The following is a 22,352-nucleotide window of genomic DNA, read 5'->3' on the forward strand; positions in this document are numbered from 1 at the left end:
ACATTACACCTGTATAATCCCTTCATTACAACTGGCATAAGCTTTCATAAACATTTATGTTTCAAAAGTTGTTTGTTGTTTTTATCAAAAAGTTTGTATCTGATACATAGAATTTATATGATAATGTGACATGACATTAAAATCAATCTCATTCTAATTTAAAATCAGAGAAATAATACATAACTCTGTTTTACAGTGCAGTGATGGTCACCATCAAATCCTTCATTGTGTAACATAAAGCAAGTTTTCATGTCACCGTTTAGACCAATTTCCACGTTTGAGACACGTTACAGAAATGTCACCTTTGTCCATTTCTACACAATTTTACCCTCATGCATAAAACTATTAGCCACCGCATTACCGTTATGTGACACAGACAGACCAGAAGGAGACTGAGCTACAAACTGAGTTGTTCTAATGATCTAAAGTAAGTCATTACACAACCTTACCTCAACAGAAATCTATATCACTACACAAGGTCTTCTCTCAGCTTGACATTTACATTGAGAAATGCAGTCTTTATATCAGCTGACACTTATTGGAATACGTTTTAATAATATCTTAATAATGTTTTACCTTTATTTTTAAAGAAGAGAAAATGTATCTGTTGAAGGTAAATTTTTTCATTAATGGCTGTGAACAAGCTTGACTATTTTTGGTTGTTCTTTAACTATTTGGTATTTGGCTATTAGATTATGAGTTCACGTCAGGGAAAGATCGCCGGCAGGCAGACACTACTCGAACAAACACATGAAGCGGACAAGATGGGGGAGTCTCTCACCGCCATGATTGCTTCAGTTATGGAGAAGTTACAGTTGTTTACTGAAGCACAGTTTAAAACCCTGCAAGACAGATTAGATAACATTCAGAAGGAGCTGTCCGGCTGTTACCATTTTAAGAAAAAAAATAAGGTAATTTTTCATTTGATGGCCACAACTCATCTCAAAAAAGTAGGGACAGGGGCATGATTGGGTATATTAAGAGTATATTAGAGAGGCAGAGTCTTTCCGAGTCTTTCAGAAGTAAAGATGTGCAGAGGTTCACCTCTGTGTGCGAAAAACTGCGTCTACAATTTGTGGAACAATTTCACAATAATGTTCCTCAATGTAAAATTGTGAAGACTATGAATATCTCATCATCTACAGTACATAATATCATCAAAAGATTCTGAGAATCTGGAGAAATCTCTGTGCGCAAGGGACAAGGGTGAAAGTCGATATTGCATGCCCGTGATCTTCGTCCCTCAGGCGAATCGAGATTTGAAATTCTTTTTGGAAACCATGGACACCGTGTCCTCTAAACTAAAGAGGACTAAATAGGAGAGGGACCATCCAGCTTTTTATAAGCACTCGGTTCAAAAGCCTGCATCTCTGATGGTATGGGGGTGCATTAGTGCCTATGGAATGGGCAGCTTGCACATCTGGAAAGGCACCATCAATGCTGAAAGGTATATACAGGTTTTAGAGCAACATAGGCTTCCATCCAGATTCCATCCCATCTTTACTTCTGAGAGGCTCTGCCTCTCTAAGATACTCTTTTTATTCCCAATCATGTTACTGACCTGTTGTCAATTAACCTAATTAGTTGCAAAATGTTCCTCCAGCTTTCTTTTTATTAACACTTACTTTTCCAGCCTTTAGTTTCCCCGTACCAACTTTTTTGAGACGTGTTGCGGTCATCAAATTCAAAATTACCTTATTTTTTCCTTAAAATGGTACATTTCCTCAGTTTAAACATTTGATATGTTTTCTAGGTTCTATTGTGAATAACATATGGGTTTATGAGATTTGCAAATCATTGCATTCTGTTTTTATTTACATTTTACACAGCGTCACAACTTTTTTGGAATTGGGGTTATAATACTAATTTGGATGTTTTTATGGAGACATCGGGTCAGTTGTTAGTGTGAAGGAAAATGTTATTAGCCATATACCGATGGCCTGTTTGACAAACTATTCTTTGTGTTTGTTATTAATGTGTTAACAGTGGGTGGTTTAGTGGCTAGGACATTCGCCTCACACCTCCAAGGTTGGGGGTTCGATTCCCGCCCTGTATGTGTGGTGTTTGGATGTTCTCCCCCTGCTGTGGGGGGTTTCCTCTGGGTACTCCGGTTTCCTCTCCCAGTCCAAAGACATGCATGGTAGGCTGATTGGCATGTCCAAAGTGTATGAATGGTGTTAATATGTGTGTAAATGTGTATGTGATGGTGTACCCCGCCTTGTGCCCCATGCTCCCTGGGAGAGGCTCCAGGTTCCCCCCAACCATGAAGGATAAGTGGTATAGAGGATGGATGGATGTTAAAAATGGGTGGGGCAAAGGTGTATGCTGTAGTGTCTGCCACCTTTCTCTGGGTCCCGTTGTCCAACAGATGGTTATTGGTTCACCCATGGGGTTTTGTTTTGTTCTTCTCTTCCATATGTTTTCTTAGCTTTGTGGTAAGTTGGGTGTCTGTGGATATTGAGACGATCATGGTGGGTGGGTATTTCTCCCTCTGTAGTATTATGTGTCATTTGAAGGTTCAGTTGATTGTTTTATGCTTTCTCGACTGTTTGTTTATATTACTTTTGCACTCATAACATATGGCAACAGAAACTCCTCATATAATTATCTGGAATGTGAACAGATTGAATGGTCACATTAAGTGAGCTTCCTGTCTTAATTATTTGCATAGACAGCACGTTGACCTGGAACTTAATCAAGAGTCGCGTTTGAGGAAATCAGACGTCCAGAGGTTCTCTAATAAATTTTATTATGTTGCTGCATCAACTTAATCAGACAGTAAATTTCGGAGTTCATTTGTCGTGTTGAAGGCTTTCTTTTAACATCTTGGAAAGATATAGCTGTGAGGATGGTAGTGTATCATTCATAAAAGCATATATAGCGGGTCAGAATTTCACTTTTATTTCAATTTACACGCTGAGTGAAATTGTTTTCCTGTTTTAACTACTTAACTTTACTGCGAATCCGGGATTGTTTCCTAATCATCGGTGCTGATATGAACACAGTAGCTGATGCATGCCTTGATCGCTCCTGATTGCATAATCATTTAACACAGTCTTTATTGACTACTGCTCTGTAGATTTATGTCCGATTTTAGAGTAATTGATGTATATCGCACTCTTCATCCCACTATGAGGCAGTACACCTTCTATTTTTACACACATGAAAGTTACTCTAGACTGGATTATATTCTCATATCTTCTGCTTCATATTCAGAAATACACAGTGCTGTAATTATGTCCTCTATATCTGACCACAGTGTAGTCTCAGCTAAAATCTCTTTTGTGTCTGTACCAATCAAGGCTGCATTTTAACAATACACTGTGGTTTATAGAGGTGAATACCGGTTCAGGGGATAATCCTCGTTTTCTCTGGGATGCTGTAAAGTGTTGCAGACGGGAGTTGTACAGCTGAGTGGGGCAGCTCTCCTACACTGCACCCAGATGATGCCCCCTGAATTTGTCACACTGTTCTTCTGTTTCTGTTTGCCTATTTTACAAATATGACTTGATATCTGTTCAGTGCTACTTCATATAAATATGCTTAAATAGCATTTATGTTTCTGTATTGTGTTTTTGTGAGATGGCATGTAATGACTTTCTTCAGGCTCTCACTCTTCCATATCTATCTGATGATGATAGATAGAATGTGCACTTCTGAATCTTCCAATTTCATTAGAAGAATTAAAGGAAGCTCTTATAGCCATGAAGAAGGGGAAGTCATTGGGATGGGATCGAATCCCTCCAGAATTATATCTTACTTTTTGGAAGAGTTGTGGTTGTTAAATACAATTAATCACTCTATTCGAGAGAGTTCTTTCAATTATAGTGCTAGTATGGTCATTATTACTCTGCTACCTAAGCCTGACAAGGAATTGACTCAATGTTGGAATCACAGACCATTGTCTCTTTTAAATAGTGACATCAACTTCTATGCTAAAGTTCTAGCTTTCCGTTTAGATATCTTTATGACCAAGTTGGTGCACAGTAGTGTTGGGTCGAGTCCACTTTTGTCAAGTTCGCGTTGAGACCAAGTCCAAAAGGAGCCGAGCTAGACTTAAGTCCGAGTCCTTCTCAACACTGAACTGTTAAATTAATATTTGAATCTTCACAAACCAATGGCAACATAAATGTAACAAAAAATAGAGCTCTCCCAAGACCTTCACAACCTTATTGTTGCAAAACATATTGATGGAAACAGATACAGACATATTTCAAAACTTCTGGAGTCTTTCAGTAAGCACAATAGGGGCCATTATCCACAAGTGGAAGCAACATCACTCCGTCATCAACCGGCCATGCACAGGAGCTCCTCACAAGGTTTCTGACCAGAAGAATCGACAGAAGAGTAGCCCAAGAGCCAAGAACCACTCGGAAAGAGCTCCAGAAACACTTGGCGGCAGCAGGTACCATCGTCACAGAGAAAACAATAGGCCATGCCACAAGACACCACAAGACACCATTACTGAAGAAAAGGCATGTTGAAGCTTGGTTAAAGTTTGCTACGACTCATTTGGACAAGCCTATGAAATACTGGGAGAGTGTAGTCTGGTCAGACGAGAGCAAAAATGTACTTTTTGGCTGTCATACTACACACCATGTTTGGAGAAGAAATGGCACTGCACATCACCCTAAAAACACTACAACAACAGTGAAGTTTGGAGGTGGAATCATCATGGTGAGGGCTGTTTTTCGTCGCATGGTACTGGCAGACTTCATATAATTGAAGGAACGATGAATGGAGCCCTTTACCGGGAGATTCTTGAGCAGAATGATGAAAATGAGACGCGGGTGGAGCTTCCAGCAGGACAACGATCCAAAGCATACAGCAAAGGAAACTCTCAATTGGTTTCAGTGAAAACAAAACAAGGTGTTAGAATGGCCCAGTCAATCACCTGACTCGAATCCAGTTGAACAAGATTTAAAGACAATATGTTTAGAAGAATGGGACAAAAATCACACCTGAATACTGCGACCCATTAATTTCTGCATACAGGAAGCGTCTTGAAGCGTCCACTAAGTATTAAATCCATTTCAGTTAGCGTGTTCAATACTTTTTTCCTGCATCATTCCACTTTATTACACAGAACTTTATTTATGGACTTGGAATTATGTTTGGATTTCTTTATATTTCTGAATTTCTTGAGTTAATAATGATGTCTGGTGAAAATTTCATGGAAATATATTTACTGAAAACGTTCAAGACTTATTTCCCCCCACTGTGTGTGTGTGTGGGGAGATTACATGGACCGTGGGTAGGTGGGGTGGAACTTAAAAAGGGTATCTTTGTACATTAACAATGTTTCCAATAGAAAAAAAAGAAACTTCAACAAGCTCCAGGAGAACAGACACAACACCTCCATCAGAACCGCCTCAGAGTAAAACCACAAACTCTCCACCTGCATCATCCTCAACAACACTGGAACAAGGTAAACAGCAAACACAGCAGCCTCCCTCTAGGTGCCAAAACTTTCCATCAGCAATGAAAAACACATCTTTTATTACATTTATTTACTGAATTATATCTCTGACAATGTCTGGATCTATAATGACTCATATTGTCACGACTTCCCCTCGAGCTAGCGCTGTAGCACGCAGCGTGTTCGGAAACCCGAAGCGCGAGCTCGAAGCGCGAGCCGATGCATGAGCTCTTAGCGAACGCACGCTTTTGGGGCTTCAGTGACATTGACTTTGTTTACTTTCTACATGTGCTTTTGTTATGGTTTTTGTCCTGTCTCCACCCCTGTATTGTCATTGGTTGTTTCCAATAGGTGTGACGACATTGTTTTCAGCTGTCTTGTGTTTCACCCCTGATTACGTTTGTCATTTAACCCCCTTGTGTCTCTTTGTACCTTGAGTAGTATTTAGTGTTATTTCCTTACCAAGCGGTCGTTTCTTGTTTCTCGTTTTTTATTCATGTTTATTGACCTTGTTTCTTGTTTCACGTGTCTGATTCTAGCCCTGCCCAGTTTATGCCTGTTTGTAGATCGCCTGACCCATTGCCCGTTATTTCGACCACACTACTGTCTCATGGTTTGGATTTGTCTGCCTGACCTTCTGAAATAAAAATCTTTAACTGCACTTGCATCTGTCCTCACCTTCATAACATTTAAGACGGACACATATAAAGTGCTGGATGGATGAAAATGTCCTCCAGCGAAATGAGAAAAAGACTGAAGCGATCCTGTTTGGTCCTTCACATTTGATAGAAAGTCTTAGCTGAAATCTGGGCCCCCTACAAGACCACATTCTTACCCAGGTCAAACATCTGGGGGTGATCTTCGATTCGGAAGTACAGTTTGACAAACACATTCTGTTGTCAGAGCTAGTTTTCCAGCTTAGGGGACTTTTGCAAGTTAAAATATTTTCTCAAATTTAAAGATCGTGAGACTGTTATTCACACTTTTATTTCATTAGGGCTTGATTACTGCAATGCCCTGTATGCTGGAATTAGCCTGTCTTCAATCTTGCGCTTGCAACTTGTGCAGAACGCTGCAGCTCGCTTTTTGACTGGGACCAAAAAGAGAGAGTACGTAAGACCCATCTTAGCCTCACTCCACTAGTTACCGGTGAAATACAGAATTGATTTCAAGATCCTATTGTTTGTTTTTAAAGTCTTGCATGGTCTCGCCCCGTATATATTTCAGATCTCCTCAGCTTTCGCTCTTCCACACGTTCGCTCAGATCCTCCTCTCAGTTGTTACTGACCATTCCAAACTCACGATTACAAACCAAAGGTGCTAGAGCCTTTTCTGTAATGGCACCGAGGCTTTGGAATAGCTTGCCCCTCCTTACCAGATCTTCCCCTACAATAAATTTATTTTAATCACCCTTTATATTAAACTCATTTCTTCACGCAGGCTTATCTATAATCTGCCCTGTCTAGCTGCTTATTCTCTGGTCTTAGTTATATCTGGTTTGTTTTCTTATAGTAATTATTTATTTATATATTTATGTTAATGATGTTTTATGCTCTATTTTAATGTATTCCTTATTATGCATGATGTGCAGCACGTAGTTCAACATTTGTGTTTTAAATGTGCTATATAAATTAATTTGACTTTGAGTCATATAAAGTGTAATAGAAAAGTTATTTTCCTGTAACTTGTAACTGTCACGTCTTCATTCTGGTCTTAGCTGTAAATAGATGCGTGTGAATTTCACACCTTTTTCTGCTGTCTCTCTGTCAGTGACCATCTTCACTTCCTGCATTACGCCTTATTTAAACTGATCAACTTAAAGAAATTCTGTAGAATTACTCTCTGCAAGTGGTCTTTATTTTCAGATGTAGTTGTAACATGGTGTCTAACCACAGCTGTTTAACTGCAAGTAGCTCTCTGAGATTAAAAAAAAAAAAATGCACACATGATCACAAGACAGTGTAACACACACGTAGTAGTTAGGATCTGGGCTGAGAAACAAGAGATTAGGGGTTTGAGTCCAGCTGATGATGATCCACTACTGACCCTGTGTGTTTAAGTAAAACTCTTAATGACAAACTGGACAATTCCTTCAACCTCATGACTTGTTTTTTGCTCTCACCATCAGCTGTGAGCTTTATATTAACAGACGTGAACCTTTCCTAATAAACCAACACTAAAATATGGTGCAGTCCTGAATAAATTAAATATAAACAAACAAATAAACAAACAAACAATTATCTGCTTGTTGCATGTACCAATTCTCAAATTATCCCAAAACGTATTTTCCATATGAACTAAAATCATTCATTCTTATTAATACAGTACATGTTTTCATTAATGACTGTGAGCATGCTTTACTCCAGTGTCATGTGCCATATTACTAACAGTGATAAAAACAGTCATTAGTTTTAATAAGTTTTGTCTTTTCAGTAGGAAGAAGAGAAACTTCAACACACTCGAGGAAAACAGACACAACACGTCCATCAGAACCGCCTCAGAGTAAAACAACAAACTCTCCACCTGCATCATCCTCAACAACACTGGAACAAGATAAACAGCAAACACACAGCAGCCTCCCTCTAGGTGCCAAAACTTTTCATCAGCAATGAAAATACACATCTGTATTATTACATTTATTAACATTTTGGTGTGTTTTATTACACAGTTTTCGGCATTCTGGCGGGTTTATTGTTGGTGATACCCGGAGTAGTGGCATTTATTTGTTGGAAACGCAAAGGTACAACGTATGCGTGCACACACACACACACTCGCTCGCTCACGCACGCACGCACGCACGCACACACACACACACACACACACAAAAAAAAAAACAGATTCTGAGATTGATGAACTGAAAGCTGTAGAAGCAGCAGCACTTCTGTAAGTGTCTCTGGATAAGGAAAATGAAATTGTGTAGTTTCCACTAGAGGTGTGATTTCTGAGGTCTTTTCTCTTTAGGAGGAAGATGTGGAGAGAAGGTGATTACTGAAGGACGTCCGGACTGTAAGAGAAAGCAGAAGGATCAGGTTAGTGTACATGCAGGCCTGAGCTCAGCTGCATTTTTATTATTATCTTTAAGTCTTTGAGTCAGAAGATAAATGACTGAAAATGAACTATAAAATTTCATCAAATTCTCCTCGTCCATCAGAATCCTACTGTATTCTAAATTTAATCTCCATTTAATTCTGCATGGCTTCTACAGTAACAGTTATAGCAGATTTGTTTCTACCTTTAGAGATTTAGTTGTATTTGTGATACACTGCAGGTAACACACATGAACCACACATGCTTTCACTGAACAGTGAATTATAGGAAAATATCTTCTGCTGCTTCTATCAGAACAACACATGGGCAGTGTTTAGCTGAATGGTTGCGTCATTGGACCTCTCCTTGGAAGGTTGTGAGTTTAAATACCAGTTCTGCTGCTGGACCCATGAGCAAGGCCCTTAACCCTCACCTGCTCAGATATATAAAAGCACTAGAAACTGGTGTCTGTGTGTGTGTGTGTGTGTGTGTGTGTGTGTTATATGTATAATTTTCATGTTCTGTCTTTCCACAGACTGAACCTGATGTTACTTACTCTACTGTAACCCACATGAACACAACCGGAGCAGCACGGGTCCAGATCAACGCTGGAGACAAAACTGAATATGCCAGCATTCTAACAATCTAATCCACAGTAAATATCTAGAATAATACTGAATACATGCAGTATATTAAATACACACCAATGGGAAGCACAGGATTCACAATTCTGGCTTAGTTTATTATACTGTGGCTTTTTTTTATTTATTATTTGACCATAAATAGCAGATTTAATCATATTTGTGTGCTGATGGATAATCCTGCAAATTATATTTTTAATGTTTGTGTCATTTATTATCATTTATTTTGTGTCATTTGTTTTTTATTTACATTTATGACATTTAGCAGACGCCCTTATCCAGAGCGACTTACATTTATCTCATTTAAACAACTGAGCAGTTTGAGGGTTAAGGGCCTCGCCCAAGAGCCCAACAATGGTAGCTTGGCAGTGCTGGGGTTTGAACTCCTGACCTTCTAATCAGCAACCCAGAGACTTTAACCACTGAGACACCACTTATATGTTCTAGAAATCTTTTGTCATCACCCTGTTTTGCGTAATACGACTGCTGTAGAAGTTCTTGTTTGTGACTGTCGTGGGAAAGTCTCTCTGGACTGAATGTGTGTTTCTAAACTAGTTGTGGTGAAATTGTTGTGAAAACGGTCCTTATAGCATGTTAAAGGGTGCATGATAGTGTGCTTGTTGAGTGTGGAGTATCACACAGTATTCTCTGTGCATGGCACAACTTTCATTAACTTTGAGAAAGAGGAAGTAGCCATTTTCCCATCAGTCCCCACTGCCCTGCCCTGGTCTTGCAGTCCCTCTGACATGCTGAGTGTCTCACAGTGGCTCTGAAGTACCATGAGAACGCTAGTTATGCATGAAACTGTGGTTTTATAAACTGCTAATACTTGTCAGAGGCGTGTGTATGACCTTGCAACAAAGTCATAAAGTGACATGATTGTAATTTAGCATCCTGCATAATATCTTAAAGAGGGGCCTTAAAGGACTCTAGCACATGTGAGGAGGGGAAATGCTGTTACACCTGCTGTCAGTCCTTAATAATGTCTGCCACTTGTCAGAGTGGCAGTGAACCAGCCTCATGCTGATGAATTGTGCAGCTTGTTCCACTGTGAGACCAAGTGCTGGAAATAGGCATCGTGCATAAACCACTAACATGAACCGCTGACATGAACCAATCCTGTGGTTGCACGGCATAGATTGCATCTGACACCCTTAGCAGTCAGTCTTTTAGCACAGAGCAAATCTCACATTGCCTGGAACATAGCATCCTCTTTTCCATAAAGAGAAGAAGAGAAGGAAACTTATGGACTATGGCTTATAAACAACATGGTGCAACTATAGGGTTAATTAATTTATTTATTAATTCCTCTTCAGCAACTGTTTTATCCTGGTCAGTGTTGTCATGGATTCGAACTCTATCCCAGCAACACTGGGCACAAGGTGGGAGAATTCAGATGGGACGCCAGTCCATCTCAGAACACCATTCACACACATTCACTCCTGGGGGCAATCTAACATAGTAAACCTGCATGTTTTTAGACAGTGAAAGGAAACCGCACACACAACCACAAGGAGGACATGCAAACCTCTGCACAGACATTAACATGATTTCATTTAATGATCTATAAGGATCTTGTTGAATGCACAATCATGTCTACACTCTTTTATTTTCTGTTTATGTCATATTCTAAGTCTTCCAGGCATCTCACCAGGTCTAAACATTTTTTTCTGTTTTCTTTACGTTAAGTTTCTCGCTCTTCTTGGTTTTGCTTGTGCACACACTTCTTAAATAATATAATATTCGCATCATTTGAAAATATATTAAAGCTTTTACTTGAAATATTTGTCAAATTCCTGTAGCTTGTTTGTAGCTTATACATTTTCATACTATTTGCAGTGATAAAAATAAATACAAAATTACAGTGGAGCATGATATTTGAAAGTTCTATTTTAGCACAATCACATCCCTAATATTTTCACATAAATAAACACAGTTGAAGCACAGAATTTTATCAGAATGCAATAATTACTACACACCACCAGATGTCGCTGCGGTCTAAGTTTTCAATGCTCCAACACTTCAGCTCAATCAGGAAGAAGTATCAAGAATTTTTTTTTATTAGTTCACCATTTTGTGAAATCTTATATATACATGGAAAAAGTTTGATTGAAATATAACTTCTTTAAAGATTTGTAACTAATATGCAATTATTTAAAACTCATTTGTTAGAAGAGGAGGACTTTATGAAAGACATTTTCTGCTTGCTGTAAATAAAGATCAAAATTGCTCTTATAACAAACTAGGCTGGATAACATTCATATGAGAAAAGCTGGGAGAGAAAACTATGTTTTGATTCAATCAAACTTTTTATCCCTCAGATAAATAACATCGTTTGTAGACAATGGGTTTGTTCTGTTTCTTGACTTTCACGAAGCTCCTGATAAAACAGAGCATCAGTTTATGGTTACAGCACTTACGCTAGATTATTTAAACTTTATAACACAAATGGTTGCATTTCTTTATTACAAGGATCCTCACATTTTTTTAAATCAGTAGATGTATTAAACAGTGCTGCCCAGTATAGTTAAAGCCATTCCACAAGTAATTTTAATAATGGTGAAAATTGTTCAATTCTACAACTGCCTTAACATTACACTCGTCATACATGGATGTGAAATTCTGGAAACATCGTCTCAAACAGGTCATTAAAGAAGTATGTTTGGTGAAGTTTTGCATCCTGTATCAGGTAAAAGAAACTTAATTTTGGATTTATTTCCTGAAATTGAATGTAGGAAGTGTCAGACAGACTACACTGGCTTTCCTGTTCCCCCAAATGTTTTTAAAAAAAAATCCTTTTAAAGTCTTAAATAATGTGTATCTTATAAAGTTAAGAAAGATGTTTAATTTCGACAATAACAGCTGCAGCTTTTGTGATGAGCATATAGAAACATCTGACCATCTATTCTGAGTGTAGTTTTGTTAAAACATTTCGGGAGGACATACCGTATCTAAACGCCTAGACACAAAACAAATAAATAAGACAAAATCATGTTGTATTTGGTATGTTAATGGAAGACAAAAAAGTCAAACTTCTTGTTAACAATTTATTGCTTTTGAGAAAGATTTTGTACACAAGTTGAAATATATGAAGTCCTGGTTTACATCTTTCAAAAAAGAATTATTTATTTACTTAGAATCACTCAAAATAATGAAAAAGAAAAAAGTTACATCCTTGTTTCATGAATTATTATTATTATTATTATTATTATTATTATTATTATTATTATTATTATTATTGTTGTTGTTGTTGTTGTTGTTGTTGTTTTATTATTATTATTATTTAGAAGACCCCTATGGTTAAGGGAAGGAAAAAGGTCTTCTTCCTCTTCTTTCTTGGTGCTATGGTGCCTGGTTGGTGGACTTTACACTCTTTGTTGTGAGGATGTTTTGCAATGTTGTTTGAAAATGTTTCATCTTAATTAATCAAAATAATAAATAAATAAATATAATAAAATAAATTAAAATGGTGTTTTCCTGACTGTATAGCGGGAGTCAAGGATGACGTCATTTTGTAACGCCGACACCCGGAATTGAGTTAGCATTTTAGTACTTCCGGTTCCATCGTCCCGAAGTCAATGGCTTTTTTGAATGAGATTTTTGTTAAAAGCCTGAAATAAGGTCTGTGGTGAACACAAGCTCAAAATATCCTACGACATAAAATACACCAGTAATACCCTACTCATTATTTTTAAGCGTTTACGTGTATTTGGAAAAGGTGGTTGCTAAATGGGACTACAGACGTTGTCGGGGACATTAAACGTCATCACGTCAAACGGGAAAAACTTTGCAGATAAACTGGTTCAGGTTTGTTGTGCACAATTCCAAAAAAATATGGGGATGAAGATTCACCCACAGAGTAAATCTGTATTACGGAAAATGTTTTTAAATCAAGTTTGGAAAAGTTGTCGGAAGCTTGGTGATGGTGACGTTGAAGTCGAGCGACTGTGGTGTAGTTCGTTTATTGCATACGGTTAGCATTGTATTTCTGGGGATTGTATTTAGGCTTCAAACTTCAAAAAGTTGTTTATTTGTGAAAATTATCTTGATGGACACAACGTGTTAGTATTGTTCACTTTTGTTGATCACAGAGCTTATTTTTTGCGATAATCCAAAAGCCTATGGGAAAATCCTATTAGGGTTTTGTCGCGGGAACCAGTGTGATGCTAACTTCCGCATTTCGGTACAAACAACATCATCCCTGCGCCATGTGAACTCAACTGATAAAAACCTGCTCGCGAAATAAATAAATAAATAAATAATGCATCCAATCACAATCCTGTGTGGTTCACCATCAGAGAAAAACTAGCCAATCTAAATCCTCCATGCTTCACACGTGATATCAGGTTTACCCAATCACAATCTTGAATACGAGAACGGTTATTTACATTTCTACCCATATTCCGATGAATCCCGCCTCCAGCGCTGTGATTGGTTAACACCGACCCATTTTTGCGCTCCGATTGGCTGTTCTGGTTACATCCTAATCCTGAATACGAGTGGAATAAAAATAACAACACGTCTGAATTTGAAGCAGCGAGATACTCGGTCCAGTCTGTCCAACTCCGGCAAGTGACATTTTCTCTCAGTTTAATATCCCAGTGACACAACAAGAGCTTAAAGTTTAAAGGTTTAGTGAAATTATGAGCTTTGTTTGAAGAATTAATGTTAGTTAGACATAATGGCAAAAAATTTTTTTTTTTAATAAATGAAGGCACCAAGTTAGCAACACAGTTAAAATGAGTTAGTAGGGAGTAAGAGGTTAGTAAGGAGCAAACTAGTGACCTTAGTATTAGTCTAATCTAACTTTCATTCATTCTTAACCCAGATCAAACCTTATAATGATAGAACGCTGATAAACATGTAGTCCATTCAGGTTTATTCATTCATCCAGAGGACGTTATGCCAATACAGAAAAAAAAGCCTAGCAAATTTATAATATTACTTTATAACCTCTGTTATTTACCTAACATCTTATTGCTATCAAAAGCTTCCTATTGAAGATACACATTTTATTTATTAGGTACATATAATCACTTTTGTACGTATACAATCCTGAATCTTTATACTGTTTTGCTGTACACAGTTTGTCAGCCACCTTCTTCTTGTCCATCAGTAGAAAGGAACCACCAGGGATCAGAGATGACGGACCGCTCACAGCACAGCCGTCACACTCTGTACACTTACTTACCACTTTATTATTTATGATACCTACCTTGTTTGTACACCTGCGTGTACAGTTAGAGAGGGTAGTTTGTGTTGCTGTGGGGTATGTATGGGGTAGCACTGCCTCCAGGGTCGCTGGTTCGATCCTGAGCTCAGGTTACTGTCTGTGTGGAGTGACGCAGGTTCTGCTGAGATCTTTACGCTTGCCCTTTTTCTCCTGCTTCTAACACATCAACTTCGAGAACCGACTGTTCACTTTCTGCCTAATAAATATATCCAACTCCTTGACAGGTGCCATTGTAACGAGATAATCAATGTTATTCACTTCACCTGTCACTGGTTTTAATGTTATGGCTGATCGGTGTGTATATATATATATATATATTGCGTAATATATCTACAACTATACTATAGTATGGTACGATTGTACTATACTTTATACTTCTACAGCTAGTAAGGAAACATCTGAGATTCAGTCATGTCCCGGTCGAATTCACATCATTGTATATCCTCACAGGCAGCAGCGACGCCCAGAAAAAAGACCAGAACAAAGAAGCATAAGAAAGAACGAAAGAAACGCAGATCGTCATCGTCCTCCAGCGAGGATCAGGTAAGGATGGGGAGATTCTTAAAGCATTACATGTTTGAAATTGTTCATTCCTGCCTGTTCTTCATTATTATATGTTGTTTTGGGGACAGAGGACAGAGAGAGACGCAGAAGCAGTCGCAGGGACAAAAACATGCATGTGAGCAGGTGAGGTTAGGTATTTATCTTCATCTCAGCCTCAGAATCTCGTAACCGATGATGGTGTACTATGCTGAAGTTTTGTATATAGTATACCAGACACTTTAATAAGAACACCTGTACACCTACTCATGCATACAATTATCCAGTCAGCCAGGATTAAGTTTGGGATTCCATGATTTAAAACAAAAACTCGCTCTTAAAGAAAAAAACAGTTATGTATATCACATTTTGTCAGTAATGAAGTTCATTAAGACTTCGGACTTTCTTTTTCAGGCTTGTTGTTACGACACTTCTACTGAGTGCACAGAAACCAGTGATAATGATTATGAGGTAAGTTTAATGGAATTGTCCATCCCTTAGAATGAAGACTGTGTGTGTTTTTGGGCGTCACGTTGTTCTGTTACGACCGTAGATGCAGATAGTTGAGGAGCTGCACCTGGCTCGCTCCAACAGACAACTGCACGTGAAGGTGGAGAAGAGTTACGGAGAGCTGACCAGCATGGATGTAGACCCGGCAGACGAGAGCGCCACCATTGCACTCAGTAATGTCACCACTGGGTAAATGGGCGTGCATGAAAACGTACAATCGAGTCGAGTTTGAAAATGAAATGCAACGCGTCGCAAATACAGTTGTGCCCAAAAGTTTACACACCCCTTGTTGAATCTGCAAAATCTTAATACTTTTAAGAAAATAAGATGGATCATAAAAATTCCGTGTTATTTTTTATTTAGTACAGTCTTTAATAAGCGTTTTCACATAACAGATGTTTACATATAGATAATAGCTGAATTTATAAAAATTACCCTGTTCAAAAGTTTACACACGCTTGATTATTAATACTGTGTGTTGTTACCTGGATGATCCACGGCTGTGTTTATGTTTTGTAAGAGTTGTTCACGAGTCCCTTGTTTGTCCTGAGCAGTTAAACTGCCCACTGTTCTTCAGAAAAATCCTCCAGGTCCTGCACATTCTTTAGTTTTCCAGCATCTTCTGCACGTTTGAGCCCTTTACAACAGCGACTTTATGATTTAATATCCATCTTTACACACTGAGGACAACTGAGGGACTCGTACACGACTATTACAGAAGGTGCAAAAGTTCACTCATTCTCAAGAAGGCAACACGATACATTAAGAACCAGGGGGGTGTAAACTATTGAACAGGATGATCGGTGTAAATTATTTTTTTGTCTTCTGAGAAACATGTACATATCTTATTTAGCTTCTGAAGGGCAGTACTAAATGAAAAAATAAGATCTTCAAACAAAATAATAATAATTTACACAGATCATCCTGTTCAAAAGTTGACACCCCCCCCAGCTCTTAATGTATTGTTTTTGCCTTCTTGAGCATCAGGGAATGCTTTCACCTGATATAATAAGGAGTACATGAGTAAAAATGTGTGTGTATGAGTATGTTTGAGCATACCGAACTCTACTGGACTCTATTGTACTCACATGCACAAACTATTAGACCAAATCAAGATGTGTCCATGTAGGCTAGCGCTTTGCTGTTTCATACGTGTGTGTGTGTGTGTGTGTGTTTGTGTGTTTGTGACATCTCAAGGTCAGAAACAGCAGCAGGACCTCCTCATTGTGCTTGACACCAATGTTCTCCTCAGCCACCTGGACTTTGTGAAGAGGATTAGATCCCATGGACTGGGAGGTAGGAAGACAGTGGTCACATGCTCAAGTATGAGAGCGACTGATATTGATTTTTTTTTTATAACCGATCCCGATTATTTGCATGTTTGCATGCCCCATAACCTATATCCAGAATCGATATTTATTTACTGTTTTACTTCTGTTTTTGACACAAAGATAACACCACCACTGAACTGAACAAACCGTTTTATTTATAACAATTTTGTCAATTTCACTTCCTCCATGCATACAAAATAAAACAACTCTTATTTATACACGAATAAATAAAATGGTCTATAAGTGTACAAAAAATAAAGTGCACTGTTACTAACGTGTCCCTTTTTTCTTTTTTTTTCTTTTTTTAAATAAAAGCTTCGATGAGATGAACAGATTACATGATTCTGTGAGTTCGTCTCTATTTCCTAAACTACATAGCAAGCGTTTATGTAACACATCTCATTTGTGCATTAATGGCTGTTATGTTAAATAAAGTTCATCAGTTTATTAAAGCAAGTATACTTTACCTGTGCATGTTGTTGTTGAATCGTCTCCCCTCAGATTTAGTGCTGCAATCACGGTCCTGCTCGCAATCTCAAAACGGCCACAAGATGGCGCCATTTATTAATTCTAAATATTATTCTAAAAAGATCTGAAATTGGAATTACAGATTGTACGACAGATATTGTTTTTCTCAGGCATTCTAGTCCGCACACTTGTTGGAACCAATAAAACTCACCGTTATGAGGAAAATTCACTTTGCTTTTAAGCACGTGTATCAGAACTCTTTCAGTAGATGGAATTTGAACTGGAATGAAATGAAGCTCTTGGCCCGTATCTGTGTGATTTGATGCATTCTGCTGATGCCACATGATTGGCTGATTGCATCACTGCATGAATGAGCATAAATGTTCCTAATAAAGTGGTCAGTGAGTATGTCTGCGTTAGTACGTGCGTGGGTGGATGGGTGGTGTCAACATCCACTATAAAGAAGAGTGAAAGATGATATACTTGTAGTTACTTCTCATATCTGCAAATGTAATATTTGAAAAATACAAAAAAAATCTAGTTATGTATTTATTAATTAGAATACTTGGTTCAGGGTGGGTTTTTTTTATTTGGTGAGCCTTTCAATGCAGAAAACTGTTTTAGTGTTTAGTGTATTTTTATTTTGCATTTTGGACAGTTTTTCCATCGCTCTAGTACTACAACACTACTACTATTGATATAAAGAGAAAAAAACATGTAAACTTGATCATTCAGATTTAAACAGTATTTGATTTTTGACAGCAAGGAGATCGGGTTTAACTGGTTAAGTAACTCTTTCTGTCCTGCAGCTCTGGGGTTCCCAACGATGCTGGTTCTCTGGGTGGCTCTACAGGAGCTGGACTCGTTAAAAAGCCGGAAACTGTCAAAGGCCAGCTGTGGACTACATCTACACCTCCCTGAAGAACCAGGAGCTGCGTCTCTGGAGCCAGTCCATGCAGCAAGTGTCTCACGCTGCCTGTGAGCTGCTGATTTTTTGGGTTTTGTAGGTTTTTCATTTGTTCTTTGTATGAATGCATGCAGCAGCTCACCAGGTGATGCCGCTGTTTGTTAACATTGTTTCAGGCAGGCTGAACGTGGAGGATAATGACGATCTGGTGCTGCAGTGCTGTCTCCAGTACAAGACGTTATATCCAGAGGGCACTATCATGCTGTGCACGTAAGCCGTACATTCAAGACTCAGAATTGTTCAGGCATCTTTAGGAGGACATCTTTGGGGGTCACATCTGGAATTGTTTTTAATTGTAATTGAACAAAAGACCTTGTTTTCATCTTCTGATTTGCTGATTTGCTCACAGTGGCCTGCTGGACACCTTTGGATATTTGAATAGTGCTTTTAACAATAAACAATGTCACAATAGACGATAATCTGTTAAGAGCATTTACATTTTTAATGAGTGAGAGAGAGGGAGAGTTATTAACTGTTTAATGTTTAATTATTAATGGAATAAGCCTAGATTGAAAGCTAGGCATAAGTAAAAATAAATAAATAAATAAAATGGACTTGATTGAGGTATTAACACAACATATCTGGTGTAACTTTAGTAATAATAAGGGACGTCACAAATGTTTTATTTAGCTCTGTTTATGTTTAAATAGCAGTCCTGATATCAGATAGTGCTGTTATAATTCATTATATTCTAAAAAGTCAAACAGTCCTGAAGCATATTATGAAGAAGAGTCCTGGGATAGTCTGATCTAAGTATGAGTGCAGCAGCAGTTCTTAGGTACAAATGTACAAAGGTGAGATTATCCACTGAGATTACCCTGAGGTTTAACTCTAAACTGTTTTTGGTTCTTTTTTGTTTTTGAGTTTTTCTTTCATCGTTCCATTATTTTATAGCAACGATAAGAACCTGTGCAGTAAAGCTCTGCTGAGCGGAGTCAAGGCCCTGATTAATGGGCGTTCCCTAAAGTGGTTCTCATCCTATTTATATAGGAGAACCTTTGCTGTGGAATTAGTGAGCTCTATTTCCTGCTCTCATCCTATCTCATCTGGGGTTCCTCGAGGTTCTTGTCTTGGCCCTGTGCTGTTTTCTCTATATATGCTCCCTTTGGGATTAAACTCTCAAACACAGTGTAGCATATCATTGTTATGTAGACCATACCCAGTTGTATCTACCTCTGAAATGTAATGATAACTCCAAACTGTCATGTATCAGGAAACTCTGGACTCGAGTTCCCATCAGCCACTGCACTGCTCTACATGTACATGACCACCTGCACCTGATTCACGTTTCTGTTAATGAGCATTCTTGTGTGTATATATACACTGTGTGCACCGTTTCTCTGTCTTTCGTTGTCTTAGACTTCTGTGTTCCATGTCACTGTGTTTTGTTTCATGCCATAGTGTTTTGCCTAGTTGTCTTAGTGTCTTTGGTTTGTTGTGTATTTGTTTAATAAATGTTCTTATCTGCGATTGCTTCCGAACCCATCCTTGATTTGTGACAGAACGAAAGACCTTCAGTCGGAAGCAGCAGTTCGCCAGGATGGACGACTGGGGTGTCAGGATGCCACCGACGTTAGTGGAGTACTTCGCCACGATATGCCAAGAGGCGGAGGAGTACCAAGCTGTGCTACAAAAGCAGCAGGACGCCAGGAATTACCTGGCCTTCAACTCACCTCCCATGTTCATGAAGGACTACGCCATGCCACACCAACAGGAGGGGGAGTCTGCGGTCAGGGCTAATACCATCTCCCACCCTCCCTCCCCTATTATGGATCTCATTCAGCCGGCCCGCTCTGCCAAGGACGTCGCTCCGCCTTCCTGTTCCGCCGAGGACATCGCTCCATCTTCCTGCTCGGCCGAGGTGGTCGCTCCGCCTTCCTGCTTGGCCGAGGTCGTCGCTCCGCCGTCCTGCTCGGCCGAGGTCGTCGCTCTGCCTTCATGTTCCGCCGAGGACGTCGCTCCGCCTTCCTGCTCGGCCGAGGTCGTCGCTCCGCCGTCCTGCTCGGCCGAGGTCATCGCTCCGCCGTCCTGCTTTGAGGAGGACGTTGCTCTGCCTCCATGTTCCACTGAAGACGTCATTCCTCTTTTTTGCTGCGTGCCGTATGTCACTCCCCCTTCCTGCTCCACGGAGGACATCGTTCCCCTCTCATGCTCCACGGAGAACCTCGCTCCTCTCCCAGGCCTCGCAGGGAACCTCGCTCCCCTCTATGGCCTCGCGGAAATCTTTGCGCTTCCCTCGGGCCTTGCGGAGAACTTCGCTCCCCTCTCCTGTCCTGCAGAGGTAGTTGTCCCGCTGTCCTGCCATGCAGACTTTGCTCTGAGCTCCAGGCCCGCTGGGGGCGTTGCACCTTTTTTTTGCTCCGCTGAGGAGGCCACACAGTCTCCTGGTTCTTGGGACATTTTACCCAGGGGGTCTGGACCGCCAGATGGAGGGGGTGCATGTTTGGGCGCTCCGGGAGTAGTGCCCTGGGGCGGGTTTTGTCATGTATCAGGAAACTCTGGACTCCAGTTCCCATCAGCCACTGCACTACATGTACATGACCACCTGCACCTGATTCACGTTTCTGTTAATGAGCACTCTTGTGTATATATAGCCACTGTCTGCACTGTTTATCTGTCTTTTGTTGTCTTAGACTTCCGTGTTCCATGTCACTGCGTTTTATTTCATGCCATAGTGGTTTGCCTAGTTGTCTTAGTGTCTTTGGTTTGTTGTGTATTTGTTTAATAAACGTTGTTATCTGCGATTGCTTTCGAACCCATCCTTGATTCATGACACAAACTTGCATCTCTGCTTGATTATTTGGATGAAATAAAGGTGTGGATGGCATCCAGTTTTTTGCATCTTAATGAGTCAAAATCTGAAATGGTGTTTTTTGGTCCATCAAAGTTAGCCAAACAGCTTTCTCTACATCTGGGCCCTTTAGCCACCAATGTTAGGAATGTTAGGTGAGGAACCCTGGTGTGATTTTTTGATTCTGAGGTGAAATGTGAAAAACAAATAAATTTTCCAAGAATCCTTTCTCATAGTATGAATTTCTTGCTTGGTTCCTCTGATTTTCTGTACACACCTGTCTTGTCTTTCCCCTGATTGGTTCTCATATGTAAGTTCTGTGTTTTCCCTCCTTAGTAGCATTTGTTTTACTGAGTAGTTATTATCTGATGTATTCTGCATGCTAGATTCTTGTTTTGTACCCTTTCTAATTTTCTGGTTTTTGTTTGGTTTGTTTTTATTATTTATTTATCTTGTGAGCAAACCTAATGAGCCCAATGAACCTAATTATCTGTAGACCATCTGTAGTAGCAGCTTTATAGCACAAGATGTCGCTATTTAGCCGCTTAGCCATAGCTCACTTCCGTCTATTGGTGTGTGGGACTCGGTCCATCAGGTTTTCTAGGGGTCATCTAACAATCTTCACTTGAGCTCATAAAGTATAGAAACATTAATGCGAGGAGAAACTTTACACATTCAAAACCCTTAGATTAATTTATAATGCATTCATTTGTTTATTTAGGTAAAATTTCATCTAAAGAAAAGGCTACAAGCAAGCATTAAGAAAATGATGCCTAAGAAAGATAACAATGCTGATACTATGAAGTAAGATAAAACCACCACATGAGACAAAATATCTAATTTTTTTTTTTTTTTTTTTTTTTTAGAATAAATATTAATGCTGCATATAAAAAGTAAATTGAGTCATGGAAAGAGTGATGAAATCACTCTTCAAAAATAAAAAATGAGACAGTGGTTGTTGTGGTTTCCTGATAATCACACTATATAACAGAGAGACACTCAGGCAGTGTGACAGTGTGTGTGTCGTGGTCACTTTTAGGGACTGGTGTGTGTGCAGAAGAATCAGTAATGAAGTGCTGAATTACATCTCTCACAATCTCTGTCTTAGTGAATGTATCTATAATAACTCATATAAAGTGTAATAGAAAAGTTCTTTTCCTGTAACTTGTAACTGTCACGTCTTCATTCTGGTCTTAGCTGTAAATAGATGCGTGTGAATTTCACACCTTTTTCTGCTGTCCCTCTGTCAGTGACCATCTTCACTTCCTGCATCATGCCGTATGTATGTATGTATGTATGTATGTATGTATGTATGTATGAACGTATATAACGAGCGAGAGAGAGATTTTTTTTTTTAATTAGTTGCATGCCTTTATCAATACTGTCTTCACATTTTCAAAACTTACAACAGCGGTCTATGTGGAC

General features: G+C 39.1%; 2 protein-coding genes across 7 annotated transcripts in view; both read left to right on the plus strand.

The window, feature by feature from the left end:
• The window catches only part of LOC108261157 (transcriptional protein SWT1), a 106,300-nt gene extending 85,420 nt beyond the window's left edge, over positions 1 to 20,880 (plus strand). Inside the window, exons 1-9 of one of the 6 annotated variants that reach the window (XM_053686796.1) lie at positions 12,658 to 12,894; positions 14,775 to 14,863; positions 14,953 to 15,007; positions 15,275 to 15,331; positions 15,414 to 15,543; positions 16,568 to 16,666; positions 17,979 to 18,147; positions 18,257 to 18,346; positions 19,639 to 20,880. In XM_053686796.1, coding sequence (XP_053542771.1) covers positions 12,817 to 12,894; positions 14,775 to 14,863; positions 14,953 to 15,007; positions 15,275 to 15,331; positions 15,414 to 15,543; positions 16,568 to 16,666; positions 17,979 to 18,147; positions 18,257 to 18,346; positions 19,639 to 19,876 — 1,005 coding nt within the window. In that variant the 5' untranslated portion in view covers positions 12,658 to 12,816 and the 3' untranslated portion in view covers positions 19,877 to 20,880. Of the gene's footprint in view, positions 1 to 12,657; positions 12,895 to 14,774; positions 14,864 to 14,952; positions 15,008 to 15,274; positions 15,332 to 15,413; positions 15,544 to 16,567; positions 16,667 to 17,978; positions 18,148 to 18,252; positions 19,607 to 19,638 lie in introns of those variants that run through there. The other 5 variants (XR_008398087.1, XR_008398086.1, XM_053686800.1 and 2 more) reach the window with 5 other exon arrangements.
• The window catches only part of LOC108261631 (transcriptional protein SWT1), a 132,682-nt gene that overhangs the window by 22,148 nt on the left and 88,182 nt on the right, over positions 1 to 22,352 (plus strand). The gene's annotated exons all lie outside the window — the stretch shown is intronic.

The sequence above is a fragment of the Ictalurus punctatus genome, chromosome 2 (assembly GCF_001660625.3).
Source record: "Ictalurus punctatus breed USDA103 chromosome 2, Coco_2.0, whole genome shotgun sequence".
Lineage (NCBI taxonomy): Eukaryota > Metazoa > Chordata > Actinopteri > Siluriformes > Ictaluridae > Ictalurus > Ictalurus punctatus.